The 14,935-nt window shown below is 36.4% G+C and overlaps 2 protein-coding genes and 1 non-coding gene across 3 annotated transcripts; 2 read left to right on the forward strand and 1 right to left on the reverse strand.

Annotated features, from left to right (window-relative positions):
* Window positions 1-239: 239 nt before the first annotated feature.
* LOC114716290 (origin of replication complex subunit 1A) lies at window positions 240-6,821 on the forward strand. Its single transcript, XM_028901277.1, has 16 exons — window positions 240-1,268; window positions 1,382-1,517; window positions 2,194-2,343; window positions 2,442-2,582; window positions 2,665-2,816; window positions 2,892-2,991; window positions 3,105-3,227; window positions 3,307-3,468; window positions 3,566-3,623; window positions 3,776-3,954; window positions 4,208-4,322; window positions 4,972-5,042; window positions 5,518-5,613; window positions 6,059-6,135; window positions 6,415-6,498; window positions 6,636-6,821. The coding sequence occupies exons 1-16, from the start codon at window positions 301-303 to the stop codon at window positions 6,700-6,702; spliced, it is 2,679 nt and encodes an 892-aa protein (XP_028757110.1). The 5' UTR covers window positions 240-300; the 3' UTR covers window positions 6,703-6,821.
* On the forward strand, window positions 2,251-2,328 carry LOC114716339 (small nucleolar RNA snoR28). The gene has a single exon (XR_003737616.1). It is a non-coding gene; the product is annotated as a small nucleolar RNA snoR28 (small nucleolar RNA).
* A 1,169-nt stretch (window positions 6,822-7,990) lies between the features above and the next one.
* LOC114716325 (polyadenylate-binding protein RBP47B') lies at window positions 7,991-12,979 on the reverse strand. The gene is made up of 8 exons (XM_028901315.1): window positions 12,691-12,979; window positions 11,267-11,750; window positions 10,410-10,483; window positions 10,209-10,339; window positions 9,884-9,980; window positions 8,921-9,079; window positions 8,709-8,803; window positions 7,991-8,612 (listed from the first exon to the last, which is right to left on the reverse strand). The coding sequence occupies exons 1-8, from the start codon at window positions 12,817-12,819 to the stop codon at window positions 8,522-8,524; spliced, it is 1,260 nt and encodes a 419-aa protein (XP_028757148.1). The 5' UTR covers window positions 12,820-12,979; the 3' UTR covers window positions 7,991-8,521.
* Between the last annotated feature and the right edge of the window lie 1,956 nt (window positions 12,980-14,935).

Raw genomic sequence — 14,935 nt, forward strand, 5'->3', positions numbered from 1 at the left:
CAGAGGCTCTACCCGAAACCGTCTCCTTTTCTGTGGGTTATGGGTCGTAAACAGTGAACAACATCATGATCCACTAAAAAAAAAAATAATAATAAATAAATAAGAGCAACCGGAAGACCTACTGGCAAGAGGGAATATTTCCCGCCAATTTTCTTGCTCTTGGCTTGGCCGGCTCTTCTCGTTAAAAGAATCTGCTAGTGTTCATTTTGCTCAGGCACTTGAAGTTGGAAACGTCCTGGCCGTCGAACGGTCCTGTCCGGCTCTCTCTTGCTTCATCTCCTACACTCCACTGGTTCATCAATGGCCGAAACACCTAGCAAGTCTCTTCGATCTCCCACAAAATGCAAACAACAATCCCATTTGGATGCTAACTCCTCACCCTCAGTTAACCCTGTAACTCCACAATCAGTAGCTCCGCGCAGATCGACTCGCCGTAAGTTGCTGGCCTTTGATTCTGTCGATCCTCAAAAGCCTCTCAATTGCATTGATGAACTCTGTGAACATCCGTCCAAAGCTCCAAATAAGGATAAAGCTCGGGAAAGAAGAAATTTGAACAGGTCTCGTCGATCAATCGATTATGCTGAAGAACCCTGCAAAGGTAAAGTGACAACCCGTAGAAATAGAACTAGGGAAAACGTTTCAATCGGCAAAGCACATAAAAAAGAGAGCAACTCTGGATCTGCAAAATGCCCGACATCTACTCCAAGGGGCGAAACTTCGAAGAGGAGAAATGACAAAGATTCGGATTCAGCTAAAGTTCCTATTGCCCCAGTGTCGCCTGACCAATCGGAAACTAAGAAGAGAAAGAGGATTGATGAAAGAAGGGTTGTTACAAGAGCTATGGTTGCAAGAAGTAGGAAATCTGAGAAGGGGCAAAAGAGCAATGTCTTGCCTAAGAGACGGGTGTATTATAAAAAAGTCGTATATGATGGGGGTGAGTTCGAAGTAGGCGATGATGTTTATGTGAAGAGGAGGGAAGAAACTGACTCAGATAATGAATTCCCAGAAGTGGAGGAATGCAGGTTGTGTTTTAGTTCTGGGGATGATGTTATGATTGAGTGTGATGATTGTTTAGGTGGCTTTCATTTGAAATGTTTGACTCCACCATTAAAGGATGTTCCGGAAGGAGATTGGATTTGTGGTTTTTGTGAGGCTCGTAAGATAGGCAGAGATGTTGGCTTTCCCATGCCTCCGGAGGGTAAGAAACTAGTTAGGACATTGAGGGAAAAGCTTCTTTCCAGTGATTTGTGGGCTGCTCACATTGAAAGGTATGATCTTTTTGTTAACCAGTAACAACTTTAGGTTGTTTTTCTTTTACTAGTTATAATAAAATTATAATTACTTCAAATTTTCTTTTTCTTGGTTGGTTTTACGTAAACAGTATGTGGAAAGAAGGGGATGGTACCTACTGTTGTCGTGTCAGGTGGTATGTGATCCCAGAAGAGACAGCTATTGGGAGACAACCTCATAATCTGAAGAGGGAGCTATATAGAACAAATGATTTTGCAGACATTGAGGTGACAGATGATAGCTTTTTTTATTACTAAACACGGAGTAAACTGCTGGCAGTAATGCAACTGTCATCCTTTCAAATTTGTTATAAAATTTGCTTGTGGGGAAAAACCAGTCAGTGTGATGTTTCGAGATAATGCAACCGTTTCATATTTGAATTTTCTGTTGAAGCTTGTCAATTTATGAGTTGGAGTCAGGTTCTGCAAATAATGTCAATTATCTCAGGTCATCAGGCGTCCTTAAGCCAAACTGCCCCCTGTATATTCCTGCTTTCCATCTCTCATGCCTAATAAAATTGAACTTTTCTATAACCATCCTTACATTTTTTGGTATAACCAGATAGCTTGAAACTTTGTTGATAGCGTGAAAGCAAGAATTTTTGGTTTTGGTAATGTATCATTTTCATTTGTAAGTAATTCAGCCTAGTTTTGGACGATAAGTTTCAAACCACGCAGCTCTGGGCATGAAATTTTCTTCCCCTTCAGTCTGAGGTTGATGACATATTTGTTTTGAGTGAAGTTTTCTGGACCTAATCAGCCACTCACTCAAGATAACTCCTTCCTTTCAAATTTGATAATTATATTAAAAAAGTTTTCAATCCCAACAGACATAACTTAAAGATAATTGAAACAGTTTCCTGATTTGCTTTCATCATTCTGATGTTCCGACATTGCACCGCAGATGGAATCCATCATTAGACATTGCTTTGTCATGACTCCCAAAGAATTTGCCAAGGCCAACGAGGGGGATGATATTTTCTTTTGTGAATATGAATATGACGTTCATTGGCACGCTTTCAAGCGTCTTGCTGAGATTGACAATGACAATGAGGTAATTATCTTAGAAGAGAGAAAAAGATATTATGGTCCTGCTCATTGGAAAACATATATCAAGATACTAGTATTTATGCAATAATTCTTGCATGGTAGGTTGGTGAAGAATCTGATAGTGATGAAGATTGGAATCATTGCAAGGAGTCAGACTTTGATACAGATGATGATGTTGAATACGATGCAGAGAATACAAAAGATTCACGACCTCAGTCATCATCAAATCATGCACCAGCTGCTGTATGGATATTACTGTTCACTATATTAATAGTTTTCTTAGTATGTTAATTTCCTAAAAGGTTTGCATTTGTTGCTTGGACAGAATCTGCGTAAGGGGCAATTTTTTGGACTTCAAAAGATAGGCACCAAAAAAATTCCACAGTTCATAAGGAATCACAAACAAACTGATATTGAGAGAGCAAAGGCTATGCTGTTGCTGGCATCGTTACCTAAATCTTTACCTTGTAGGAATAAGTATGTGGAAGCTCAAATTTTTCTTAGGAAAAAAATAAATCTAGGTAGTTATTAATCAAGGCATTCTTTATGCAGAGAAATGGAGGAGATAACCTCATTTGTAAAAGGTGCCATCTGTGATGATCAATGTCTAGGACGTTGTTTGTACATCCATGGTGTTCCTGGAACTGGGAAGGTGCTAATTTTTTTTCCCTTCTAAAAAACTACATCTGTGCTCTAATCCAGTGAGGCTTTACTAATAATAGAGCAAGTCTTGCTTATTTAGTTTTCCTGCTTGTGAAACTGCAGACAATGAGTGTACTATCAGTAATGAGGAGTTTGAGGTCAGAAGTTGATGCAGGAACCATACGACCGTACTGTTTTGTAGAGATTAATGGTTTGAAATTGGCGTCTCCAGAGAATATTTACAGGGTATGCTCAATGGACTGTTTTGATTTTATAAAATCTCCACATTAATCAGTTATCTTATTTCTTTCTTATATTCTTTCAGGTCATATATGAAGCATTAAATGGTCACAGGGTCAGCTGGAAAAAGGCCCTTCACTTGTTAAATGAGAGATTCGTGGAGGGGAAGAAAAGCGGAGAAAAGGCTGATCAGCCATGCATTCTTCTAATTGATGAACTCGATCTTCTTGTAACCAGAAATCAGTCGGTAAATAGTTTTTTATGCAACAAGAAATTTGCTGTTAATGGCTTCACATTCTTTCGCAAATGCAATTATATCGCATTGAATCTAACTGTCATTGCAGGTGCTTTATAATATTCTTGATTGGCCTACTAAGCCGCATTCCAAACTAATTGTGATAGGTAAGACCAAATTCTTGCCAGATCTATTTGTTCTACATAGTGATCTTCTAATTTTGAGCAAAGCATTTTAAAAAGGGGAAATTGCTTGGTGATAATGATTATGATGCCAATGTTGACTTGAATAACTTATGCTTAACTAATGATGAATTTAGGGATTGCAAATACCATGGATCTTCCAGAGAAGTTACTTCCTCGCATATCAAGTCGAATGGGCATCCAGAGGCTTTGCTTTGGCCCATATAATTATCAGCAGCTTCAAGAAATCATTTCAAGTCGCTTGAAGGGAATAGATGTGTTCGAAAAGCAAGCTATAGAATTTGCTTCAAGAAAGGTCAGTCTGTATGTCATCGTGAAGCTTAATTTCCCTAGTTTTGTTGTATTGCACTGTGATCCGATTGCATGATATGGGACCAGTCCCACCTTGGAAATGAGATTTTAATGTGAGGCTTTTATGAATCTTAGACTTTCCAATCTCTTGAACTAGTTATGGCTCTGGTAAAAGTTCATTTATATACCCACTTGACAATCATTTTTTGGCATTATAGCTCTTGTGTTCACTTCCAAATTGTTCCGTGTTTATTCAGGTTGCAGCAATCTCAGGGGATGCACGCCGTGCTTTGGAAATATGCAGACGTGCTGCAGAAATTGCAGATTATCGTATTAAAAAGCTGCATTCAAATTCTGACTTAGCTGCATCAGGTATGTGAACATACCATCCCGTAGATTTTACATGTCAAATCTAAAACTAAAACAGTTTCCACGTTTGTTCTTTAATTTAAAATTTTAGATAGAGATGGTCAAATCTATAATAAACCCCTAAATGCTTGCTTTTACTGTAGTTTAGGCATGTAACTCAACATTTGTTTCCTTTAATCACATTGATAGCATGATAGGGCATATTCTTTCTTTTTGCGTTGCTGCCTTGCTGGTGATTAGTAGGATGATTGTGATCTTACCCGGCAATATTTTATGCATTAAGCAACCTTTTTCATTGCAAGCATAGCAAATCAAAGTTTTTTTTGGCTTTCAAAACCAGTTGCTCAAGACGTTTCAATTGTTATTTCGTTGTTGTAAATTTTCATACCAAGTCCCACATTAACTACTTAGAAATTGCATCTAGACTGGTATTTGATGTCAAAATGTTTCTGTCAATAATGATCATGAGATAGTTAAGACCACGCGAAGTATAGTTCTTAACCTTGTTGTTGCTGACTTGATATCATGTTATGTGTTCATGCTTTGATGTTGACTTTAATTTTAAACGGCGACCATTTAACATTTGCATTCCTATTTCCTACAGTGGTTCTTCTGCTTACTATTTTTTTTTTACTTTACATCTGTTTTCAAGGAAAAGGACTTGTTGCTATGGCGGATGTTGAAGCTGCCATCCAAGAAATGTTTCAGGCTCCGCATATTCAAGTGCGTTGAAATTTTCTAAGCGCTGATTTGTTTCTTGACTTTTGAAGCTTCGTTATTTTGAGCGACAGACAATACTGTATTGGTGAAACAGTGCAAGCTATCATTAATTCGATACAGTGTCAGATGGAGGATGGGAAAAGAACATAATTAATTCCTTCTAAATTATAGATTAAATATTATGTAAGTAGTATTTTGATTAGGATTGGGAATTATTTTCGTTTTATTTTAAATAACTAAGGATTATTAAGAAACAATACGAGCTCAGTTCGTGTTCAATTCTCCTGACTGCTAATTTTGCAGGGCAAATTGATATATAGTCTTATTCATAGTTAGGCATGAGAAAATTCTTGTCTCAATCTTTGAAATAAATGTCTAGGTACAATAATAAGCACTTGGTTTTTCTTTCAGCGGGTAGAATGACGTTAATATTTTACTTGAATTTTACATTGATGTACGCCATTTCTTTCTTTTGAAGGTGATGAAAAGCTGTTCTAGGCTTGGTAAAATCGTTTTGACAGCCATGGTGCACGAGCTTTATAAAACAGGAATGGGCGAAACTACTTTTGAGAAGGTCAGTTCTGGAAGCTTCTTTCTGTTTTTACGCTGGTCTTGCATATGGTTCTTGTCTTCTTGACTTTCAAACTTCAGCATTCTGGTCGAAACCTTGAAGGATAAATATCCCTTTTAGCATTATTATACTTTTCTTTTGCCCTGACTTCACATTCGAGCGAAAATTTGTTCAAGAATGATGTGGGTGCTTGTTTGAGGCTTGATTCAAGAAAATCTCATTGAACTGATCATCTTAGGGATCTGATATTCCAAGACATTCCATTTAATTGCATAGCTATAGCGCGAAGCTAATTGATCGCATCATTTTCTTTATAAACGCATGCACATTGATTCGATATACGATGCCAAAATTTGCATTTCTATTTTATAAATATATTCATAGGAATTTAAGGTAAAAAGTGAATTCGCGGTGGTGTTCTTATGTGAAGTAATATGTGTGGATGTAGCTGGCAATGACGGTATCGTGTCTCTGCACCAGCAACGGAGAGGTTTTTCCTGGATATGATACGCTCCTGCAAGTTGGGTATGATTTCTCGTCTCAATGCTGTGTGTGTGTGTGTGGGGACACCGGAAGCCCGTTTGCGGTTTCCTAATTGCCTTCCTTGCTTCCCCCCATGGCCCCATCCCCACTCTCTTGGCAAATAAAACTAAGAACAAAGGCGTCTGGCTCGAGGCACGACATGAATAACTACTGCTCCTTCTCTTGCTTGGAGATGGAAAGGAATAATTGATCCTGAGCTTTATGTCGAAGGGATCCATGCTACTTCCACATCTGATGTCTATACACGTTTATTTTGGACAGATGTAGGCTGGGCGAATCCAGGATTCTTTTGTGCGAAGCAGGTTCCAAGCACAGGTTGCAGAAGTTGCAGCTCAACTTCCCTAGGTTAGTCCTCTCTTTCCATGTCATTTTTCAGGTCCCACTATACTGCCCCGCTAGAGAACATGCGTTTAATTTATTTACTACTACTACATTTAACGAATTTAATTTCACTTTGATTGGTTTCGCGCTACTTGTGGCAGTGATGATGTGGCGTTTGCGCTGAGAAACTGCAAGGATTTACCCTGGCTGGCCAAGTATCTAGTTTAGGAGTGAGGGAACATTTTATTCTTAAACTGAAACAATTTTGACCGCGGCCATGATCATATGTTGTAATTCAAAGAGAAGTTTTTGTTTTATTGGGTGAATAATTCAAAGTTAAGTTAAAACACTAAGGGCTTGTTTGGTGTAGTGTTTAAAAATGCTTATAAATACATTTTATGTAAATTGAGATAAAATTGATTTCACATATTTATTTTGTATTTTGCAAACCATGATTAAATATAAACTTAAACGCGTTTCATATAAATTGTAATGATTGAATATAAGCTCATAAACATGTTTCATATAAATCGTAATTTATAAAATATAAGATAGATGTGTAAAAAAAATTGTCGTACTCTATGTAAAACATGCTTATATGGGTGGTTTCAATTAAGATCCCAATCTTAATTATATGCTCTTTTGCACCATGCAGAGGGGGTTAAGTGCAATTCCAGCGCGGGCAACTGGTCTGCTTCCATTTATGGTACAATTAACCAATGTCCAAGAGGGGACGGCGTTCTACGTTGACAAAGTAAATTATAATACTACCTCCAGTCCTTAATATAAGATCCCGTTTGACTTTTTGTTTGGTCCTAATTATAAACCCCAATCCATTTTGTCTCTCATATTTATACATTTTTTTTCAAGATAGTCCTTCTAATAATAATAGTTCTAGCCAATACACTTAATTAATAAGGATATTTTAGGAATGATAACACTTATTTATTACAAATAACTAACTTAACTTGCTTCCTTAATCTCCTCAAATAAGTCAACTGGGTCTTATAATTAAGACCGGAGGTAGTAATTCGTAAAATAAGGAACATTAAGCTTAATCAGCGTTATGTTCAAGCGCACGGAGTGCACAAATGAATGGTAGCGACGGAATCAAAAGCTAAAAAAAATGTTTAGATCATTTGTTTTTGTTTATTGTTTTTTCCCCCAAAACAAATCCATAAAATTGTTTTCTAAATCAAGATTTGGGAATAAAAAAATGTTTACATTATTATTTTAAACAATCACATTTAAAACTAAAATAAAAAAAAGCACATAGCAGATGGTGAACGATAAAAGATTTCTCTGATTTTTTAAAATAAAAAAATTCTAAAAAATGTTTTGGTTTTTTCGTTTTTAAAAAGTGTTTTTTTTTAAAAAAAAATGCCAACTAAAAATAAATTATTAAACACTTTTTTATTTCTTGTGTTTTCCAAAACAAGAAGAGAAACAAGGGTCATAAGTTTTGCTGGCGGACACATGGAACTTCAGCACCATAATTGGCAATACAGCGATTCGATACATGTAGAATACGTGACGATTCCACTCGTGAAGAAGATAACATATTCCATTCTCATAGTTATATTGCACACTAATCAATATTAGTTGTACTCAAGAATATTGTTGAATGAGGGGAAGAAAACAGAATGTCAGACCAAGGACAGAAACTGAGAACTAAATGGCAGCGCAAATGACCTGGAGAAACATGTTAGGTTATACTGGCTTCTCATTACCTCTAATGTTTGGCAGAAGACATCAAGAGACGCATCACGGGGTGAGATTTTGCTGTTGGCCATAGGGGTAGGAGTTCTATTGACAAGTATAACCAGTCACTTGTCCAAGTCAAGGTAATCAAGGGGGTTAAGCACAACCGCTTAGAAGAAAACAAGAAGCACTACGGATTGACGGATTCCATATCTGACCGCTGATCATTGCTAGAAGCATCTGGTTCCCCTCCATATCGTATTAACATAACTAATCCTTACCCGGCAGCAGATACCGAATACTTTAGAACATCGGCACCCAGAATTGATTAGGTAATACATAGACCCTAGGCTGCCTGTGTGAAGGGCGAGGTTTTCTGCCAGAGGGACCGCCCTAAGATGGCACTTCCATGTACTGATAGATATGCAGCGTTCAGCCTGGTAAAGCAATCAAAAAACACGTCAAATACAGAAATCAACATGAGCATATGTAAACGTGTCTATCTCCAGAACGTGAAAAAGAAAAAACTATACTTGTCAACATCAGGCATAGCCAGGGGATCATACAACTCCTCCCTTGGTTCCATATTCAGCATCGTCATAGATGCCGTGTCCTGAGCACCTTCAACCTGAGAATAAACAACCCACATGCAGGAGAAGCTTAATATCAGAAGTTAATGCAACTTCTAATGAAATTATTTTCTGCCATACAAACTGATATGTAAAGTAAATTTACGGTGACACACTTGTTGGGGGTACTGTGCATAACCAGCATATGCACCATAAGCGTACAAAGAAGGATCTTGAGCTGCCCCATAAGCATAGGCTTCATACCCCTGCCCATAGCCATAGTAGGCACTCCATTGGCTCGGATCCATCTGTGCTCCCCAGCCACCAGGCAAGTCCTACCATAATTTCATGGCAAAATTTTATCAAATACATCAACAAAATGAAATGCAAAATTCAAACATAAACTTATTGAGCCAACAAACATCGCTATATGTTGGCCAAAAAAAGGTGTCATTACCCATATATATATAAAAGTACATGGTGGTACTGCAACTCTCACATATTATGTCAAACTAGATATCTACTCCCAGCACAATAATTATTTAAAAAGTTTCCTAAAAGATTAGTTATACTCATCTTTCTAACATTTAAACATGTTGACATAAGCCAATTGAAAAGAGGGGGAAAAAACCAAACTTGTACGATCCCACTGAAATGTGAGGGAAAAGATTAAAATAACAACAGGAAAAAAAAAAAAAATTTACACAGAGCCTGCGAGCTGTATTGTTCATGGCTTATAAATGACAAAGCTCCCCATAAATTTTATATTTGGTATTAATATTACTTTGTTTTTAACATCCATGTTAACTTATCTTCAACTAAAACCACCCACATAACCGCATGTCTTCATTCCTTATTTGGTGTTTTTCTTGTGAAAATAAAAACCACATATTATCCTCATAATCAAATGTCTGGCAGAGTCCAGGTGATTGGGAAGAGGGAGTAACCACCATGTCACCATACAGAGCATAAATAATGACACTTTCCCCACTTTGCATGAATTATGGTTTCCTCATATGCAGTTATGAAAATTCAGGAGTTCCTAAGATCGAAGTGCATAATAATGATATATTACAAGCACAGGCAGGCCAGAGCAGCACAAACTAAAACATTTCATGATAATGATATATATCAACCACCTGTCTAGCTGTCAAGCTCCTACCCCAAGAAATTCTAACCACTTGCTGACCTATCATCTTTCCCTGCATCCTCTGAATGGATTCTTCAGCAGATGGTCTACAGACAAAAGCAACAAGAAACTGAAGAAATAGAGCTTAAATATGATAAAGATTAAAAAAAGAAAGAATGACGGAATAGCTCACAAGACATGGGATAACGATATGCCATATCAAAATTACAACCTTTTTTTTTTTTGGGGGAGGGAGGGCAAGTCAAACCCACATCCTTACAATGCAACCATATAAAGAATTCAAACGTTTAACAGAAAGAAAGAAAATAAGAGACCTTGTCCCAAATTGAACAAAACCACATCCTTTGCCAGCCTGAATCTTGACGGATACAATTTCCCCAAATTGCAGAAAGGTTTGCTTCAGTTCTTCTTCTGTGACATTAAGATCCAAATTGCCAACAAAAATCTGCAATACAAACTGGGGTAAGACAACCATAGAAGGATGAAATTTACAACATATTCTAGGTCTGACTTACAGTTGTATTATTCATATCATATTCTGGTGGAACTGCATTTACTGGGGTAGTATATGCCGGGATTGGATATACAGCTGCCAAAGAGATCCTTGTGTAAGTGCCTCATCTAAGTAGCAATAAATTCAAATAGCAAAATTCTACAATATAGCCAGCAATTATTCAAGGTACAAAAGCTTGAGTACCAACTTCCAGATTTCTTCTCATATCTACACTGACTAATTAAAGAAGAAAATTTTCTTCTTTGACTTAAAAGTAGTCAGTACAGTAGCACCAAAACATGTTCACCTCCGTAAAGGGAAAAAGTTTCTCTCCTTTCTTTAGTTACTTTTTCCAAAACAGCAATTCCAGATATATTTTAAAAGCACTTGAAGCCTTTAATGTAATACATGGGCACACCTCAGACTTGTCGATTAGAATGGTATGACTTTATTTATTTTAACAAAGATATTCATACTAAAACCAAAACATGCCTTAATCTGTCTAAATTATGAGTGCGTAAAACCAATAAAACTATAATACCTTTTGCCATATTAAAACAGGATGACAGGACCCATGCTTATAATTCATAATGGAAGCAAGGAAGAGCAATTCTCATTTCCTAATCAATATAGAGTAATGTTTCTAAACAGTCCTCTAAAATTCTATAAGATAGTTCGAGACTTCAGAGAAATACAAGTTACAATGCACAATTTTCTAGCATAGGAAAAAGACTTACTTTTGTATCTAAAAAGTAGTAAAATGTTCACATAACACGTGTACCAATATTAAGAAAATTTAAATATACATAGTAGAGAGGAGAGTATAATCCTTGTTTCCCAGGAAGTATATGAACAGTATCAACTTAATAAAATAATCACCTTTAGCTGCAGCATATTGCTGTTGGAAACCAGTGGTCTTTTTGGGGGTTGCAGCACTGATACGCATTGGCCTACTTGAGCAATAAACACCATTCATTTCACTCATAGCACGATTCCTTTCAGTCTCGTCAGAAAACTTAACAAACCCATATCCCTTGGAACGCCCCGTATTAGGATCCGTCACTACTTTAGCACCTCTAACTGAAGGATAATGGGCTCGGAATGTCTCCTGCAGAAGATAATCTGTAACATCAGGTGCTAGGTCCCCCACAAAAATTGAGTGCTCAGGACCAGCATCAGGACGCCTCTCCCCAATACCAAAAGATGCCCAATTCAACCTGAAAGTCTGTTCTGTTCCAGGCATTTGTGTCCCATTGTAAGTTTGCAGAATCCGTTCTGCTGCCGCATGAGAAACAAACTCCACAAATCCATAGCCCTCAGGTTGTCCAGTTATCTTGTTACGTATGATCTTTATGGAAACTACCTACAGCGAAGCAATCCATTTCTATGAGCATCCTACCATCTATCCACATAAACAAATCCATTATAAAAGGAATGCATAAGACGGAACATCTGTCACTAGGTATAACATCATCACGCAAATAAATCATCTTCCCCAAAAAATTCACACAAGATTCATCTGTCAGGAATCAGCAAAATACATACAGCTAAATTGAATACTGACATTATGTATGATAAGAGAATTTTTCACCCTGTTACAGCAAAGATAAGTAAAGACGTTACCAAGCTCTTCATCCTCTAGAAGCAAATTTTCCAAAATGGCACACGCTAAAAAATTTGAAATTTAATGTATCACGCTTTCATCGAAAGCACACTTAGACAGGACGGCCCTATTTCAAAGTTATTTCTTCATGGACGATAGGACAGTCAAAAATAGCTAATCTCGCGCCGGTTTAATCTAGTGTTTGCGTTAACACTGAGAGGAGATGAAGCCATGAAATTCCAAAATTCGAATCCCAATTAGAAATTGGGAAACGCCTGAAGAATGGTTATCCTTTGAAATGATGTGATTACTAGGTGATATGAAATCCGTAGATTCCAAGTTTCCAATTCTCCGAATTAAAGCCCTCTTCAACAACAACCACAAAGTAAGACTCTGAAGTAATCGGTCGTCTTCCAACAGAAGTGCATTGCTCAGGAATGATTCTGGAGGGCAACATTATTTCCCCAGTATTACACTCGTTGGGTTCCAATTTTCAATATAGGATGTGTTTTTCGTCCTTCTTTCTCGTTAGCTCAGCCATAAACAATTTTTTTTGGTATCTCCAAAAAACCAACGGATGGAATATTACACCAGACAGGGTGGCTTTCTTGATAATTATTTATGCAACTCCAAGACACTGAAAAAGCAGAGGATTGAGGAGGAGGAGGAGGAGGAAGGGAAGGGGTGGGGGAGAACAAACCTCTCCGGTGTGCGCGAAGCAGTGACTAAGGTAATTTTCGTCGACCCAGTACTGCAAATCCCCAATCCAAAGAGTTCGAACTTCCTCGATCGAGGAAGGTTGATGATAACCCTGGGAAGCGGTCGCCATGGTCGTCCCAGTATACAGAGCTGCTCACTCGATGAAAATATTGTACTGTTCCCTCCTCTAGCAGAGCCAACCCTAGGCTAGCGAGGGACCAACGGTGGATCACTTGCCACCGAGTCGAGTGAAAATTTTAGCGGGCAGACGCCGCGCATCAAACATTCAGAACCTGTTTGGTTTGAGGCGAGGGAGGGGTAAGAAAGGAGATGGAATGTTTTATCTTCGTATTATTTGGTTTAATTAAAAAAAAACAGAAAAAAAGATATTTAATGGTCCCTTGTTTATTTTAAGAAGAGAGGGGAGGGATAGTAATAATCAATTTACCATTTTACCTTTACATATTAGTTTATATTTTTTATTGATGTATTACATAAATTAATTTACATCTTAATTTAAATTATATAATTTAATAAAAAGTCAGTCTTATCATGTTAATATGTGTATTAAAAAATCAGTACAGTAATTTTGTATTCTAATTAATATAATAATATATTTAAAACAATCAAATTAACAAATTTTATATGCTTTAAGAAAAATAAAATTTTATTCTCTTTAGGCTATCCTTTTTTCTAGCTTTAAAATATATTTAATAAATAATGTATTTATAAAAAACAATTAATTTTATAATATTATAATTTTTTATTTAAATAATTTTTATAATATACTTTTAACTATAATAATGTATTTTTTTAATATATTTTTTATTTGAAATAAATATTATAATAATATATTTTATGGGTAGAAATAGAATATTAAAAAACTATAAGGATATAATGGTCTAAAAATTTGACTCCTCTCCAAAAATTTTCAATTTAGAGGGGAGCTAAAATGAGAAGAAAGAAGAGTCTCCCCTCCAAAATTTTTAACCAAATAAGAGGAGGGGCTCATTTCTCCTCCCCTTTCCTTCCCTCCAACCAAACAAACCTTAGGCTTTGTTTGGTTATGGAAGGAAAGGGAGGGAAGGGAGGAAAAAAAAGGGTTATGATTTTATTTGGTTCAAAGAAAAAGAATGGGGAGAGATGCTTCTTGTTTGGTTATGGCGAGGAAAATGAGAACTAATTATAAAATAACAAATATACTCTTATTTTTTTATTTAAAATTTTTTATTATTTTATTATAGTATTTAAATCAGAATTATTATTTTTTAATTTATGTATCTCAAAAAAATTAATCGCCATACCTACATGTGACACAAAAAATTATATTCATTTTAAATACTCCTCTGGTACTAAATATAAAATCCTTATGTTATAAGAGTTTTATATTTAGGATCAGAAGAGTAATACTTTTTATTAATTATAACATATTGTTTCGTTAATTTGAATGTGCTTGTTAAAATTTTACACTTCTAAAAAGTACGATAAAAATAAAAAATAAAATAGATTGTTATCCCCGCATGCAAAATATTTGTATATACTTGTTTTTAGTCTCGGACACACAAGCTACTTCTCAAACCATTATTTTTATATCCCTTTGTCATCATTTTGTCTTCTTCTAAATATAAAAGAATACTTTCGATCAAAACAATTGAGAATAGCATAGAAGAATAGCAGTAGATCTGAGAAAGAGAATAAGGTGAGAAAAAGGGATTTCAATGAGAAAGGGCAAACTTGTAATATTAAATAATTAGTGAGAATAATTTAGTTAGATGACATATAAAATTTCTCTTCCCTCAAGAAAAACTCCAGATAAGTAAAAGTAGAGGAAAAAGTACTAAAAGACAAAAAAATTTCTCCCTCCTCCTCCTTTTTATCTTCTGAACCAAACATATTTAACCCATCCTCTTCCCTTTCCTTCCCGCTCTCCCCTCCCCGTAAAAAACCTCTAAACAAACCGCCGGCGATCTCCCAACCACACTGTGATGTAGTGGCGCACTCGTTATCCTACGGTGCTATGGTTTGCGGTTTCGATCCGCCAGGCAAGTCCCCGATTCTTTTGTTTGTTCTCCCCCCCCCCCCTTCCCTCGCCATCAACAACGCTCTGATACTTTTTTTAAGGATCACTCACAAAAATGAAAAATCTAGCCACTAAAAAAGACTCTCATTTCTTTGGTATTAAAAAAAAATTTAAAAAGACTCTCAATTCTGACATTCCAAATCAAATAAAATGGGGAGAACAAGAG

This window comes from Neltuma alba, unplaced genomic scaffold, assembly GCF_004799145.2.
Source record: "Neltuma alba isolate B1F8T4 unplaced genomic scaffold, ASM479914v2 tig00011650_pilon, whole genome shotgun sequence".
Lineage (NCBI taxonomy): Eukaryota > Viridiplantae > Streptophyta > Magnoliopsida > Fabales > Fabaceae > Neltuma > Neltuma alba.

What these genes read in the sequence shown, in the direction of transcription:
- LOC114716325 (XM_028901315.1), bottom strand. Translation starts at nt 12,819, where the DNA reads ATGGCGACCGCTTCCCAGGGTTATCATCAACCTTCCTCGATCGAGGAA. An exon ending in ATGATATGAATAATACAACT is followed by an intron (nt 10,340 to 10,409) that starts GTAAGTCAGACC and finishes TTTGTATTGCAG; the next exon opens with ATTTTTGTTGGCAATTTGGA. An exon ending in TTTGTTCAATTTGGGACAAG is followed by an intron (nt 9,981 to 10,208) that starts GTCTCTTATTTT and finishes TTTTGTCTGTAG; the next exon opens with ACCATCTGCTGAAGAATCCA.
- LOC114716290 (XM_028901277.1), top strand. Translation starts at nt 301, where the DNA reads ATGGCCGAAACACCTAGCAAGTCTCTTCGATCTCCCACAAAATGCAAA. An exon ending in TTCCAAACTAATTGTGATAG is followed by an intron (nt 3,624 to 3,775) that starts GTAAGACCAAAT and finishes TGATGAATTTAG; the next exon opens with GGATTGCAAATACCATGGAT. An exon ending in TTGCAGCTCAACTTCCCTAG is followed by an intron (nt 6,499 to 6,635) that starts GTTAGTCCTCTC and finishes TACTTGTGGCAG; the next exon opens with TGATGATGTGGCGTTTGCGC.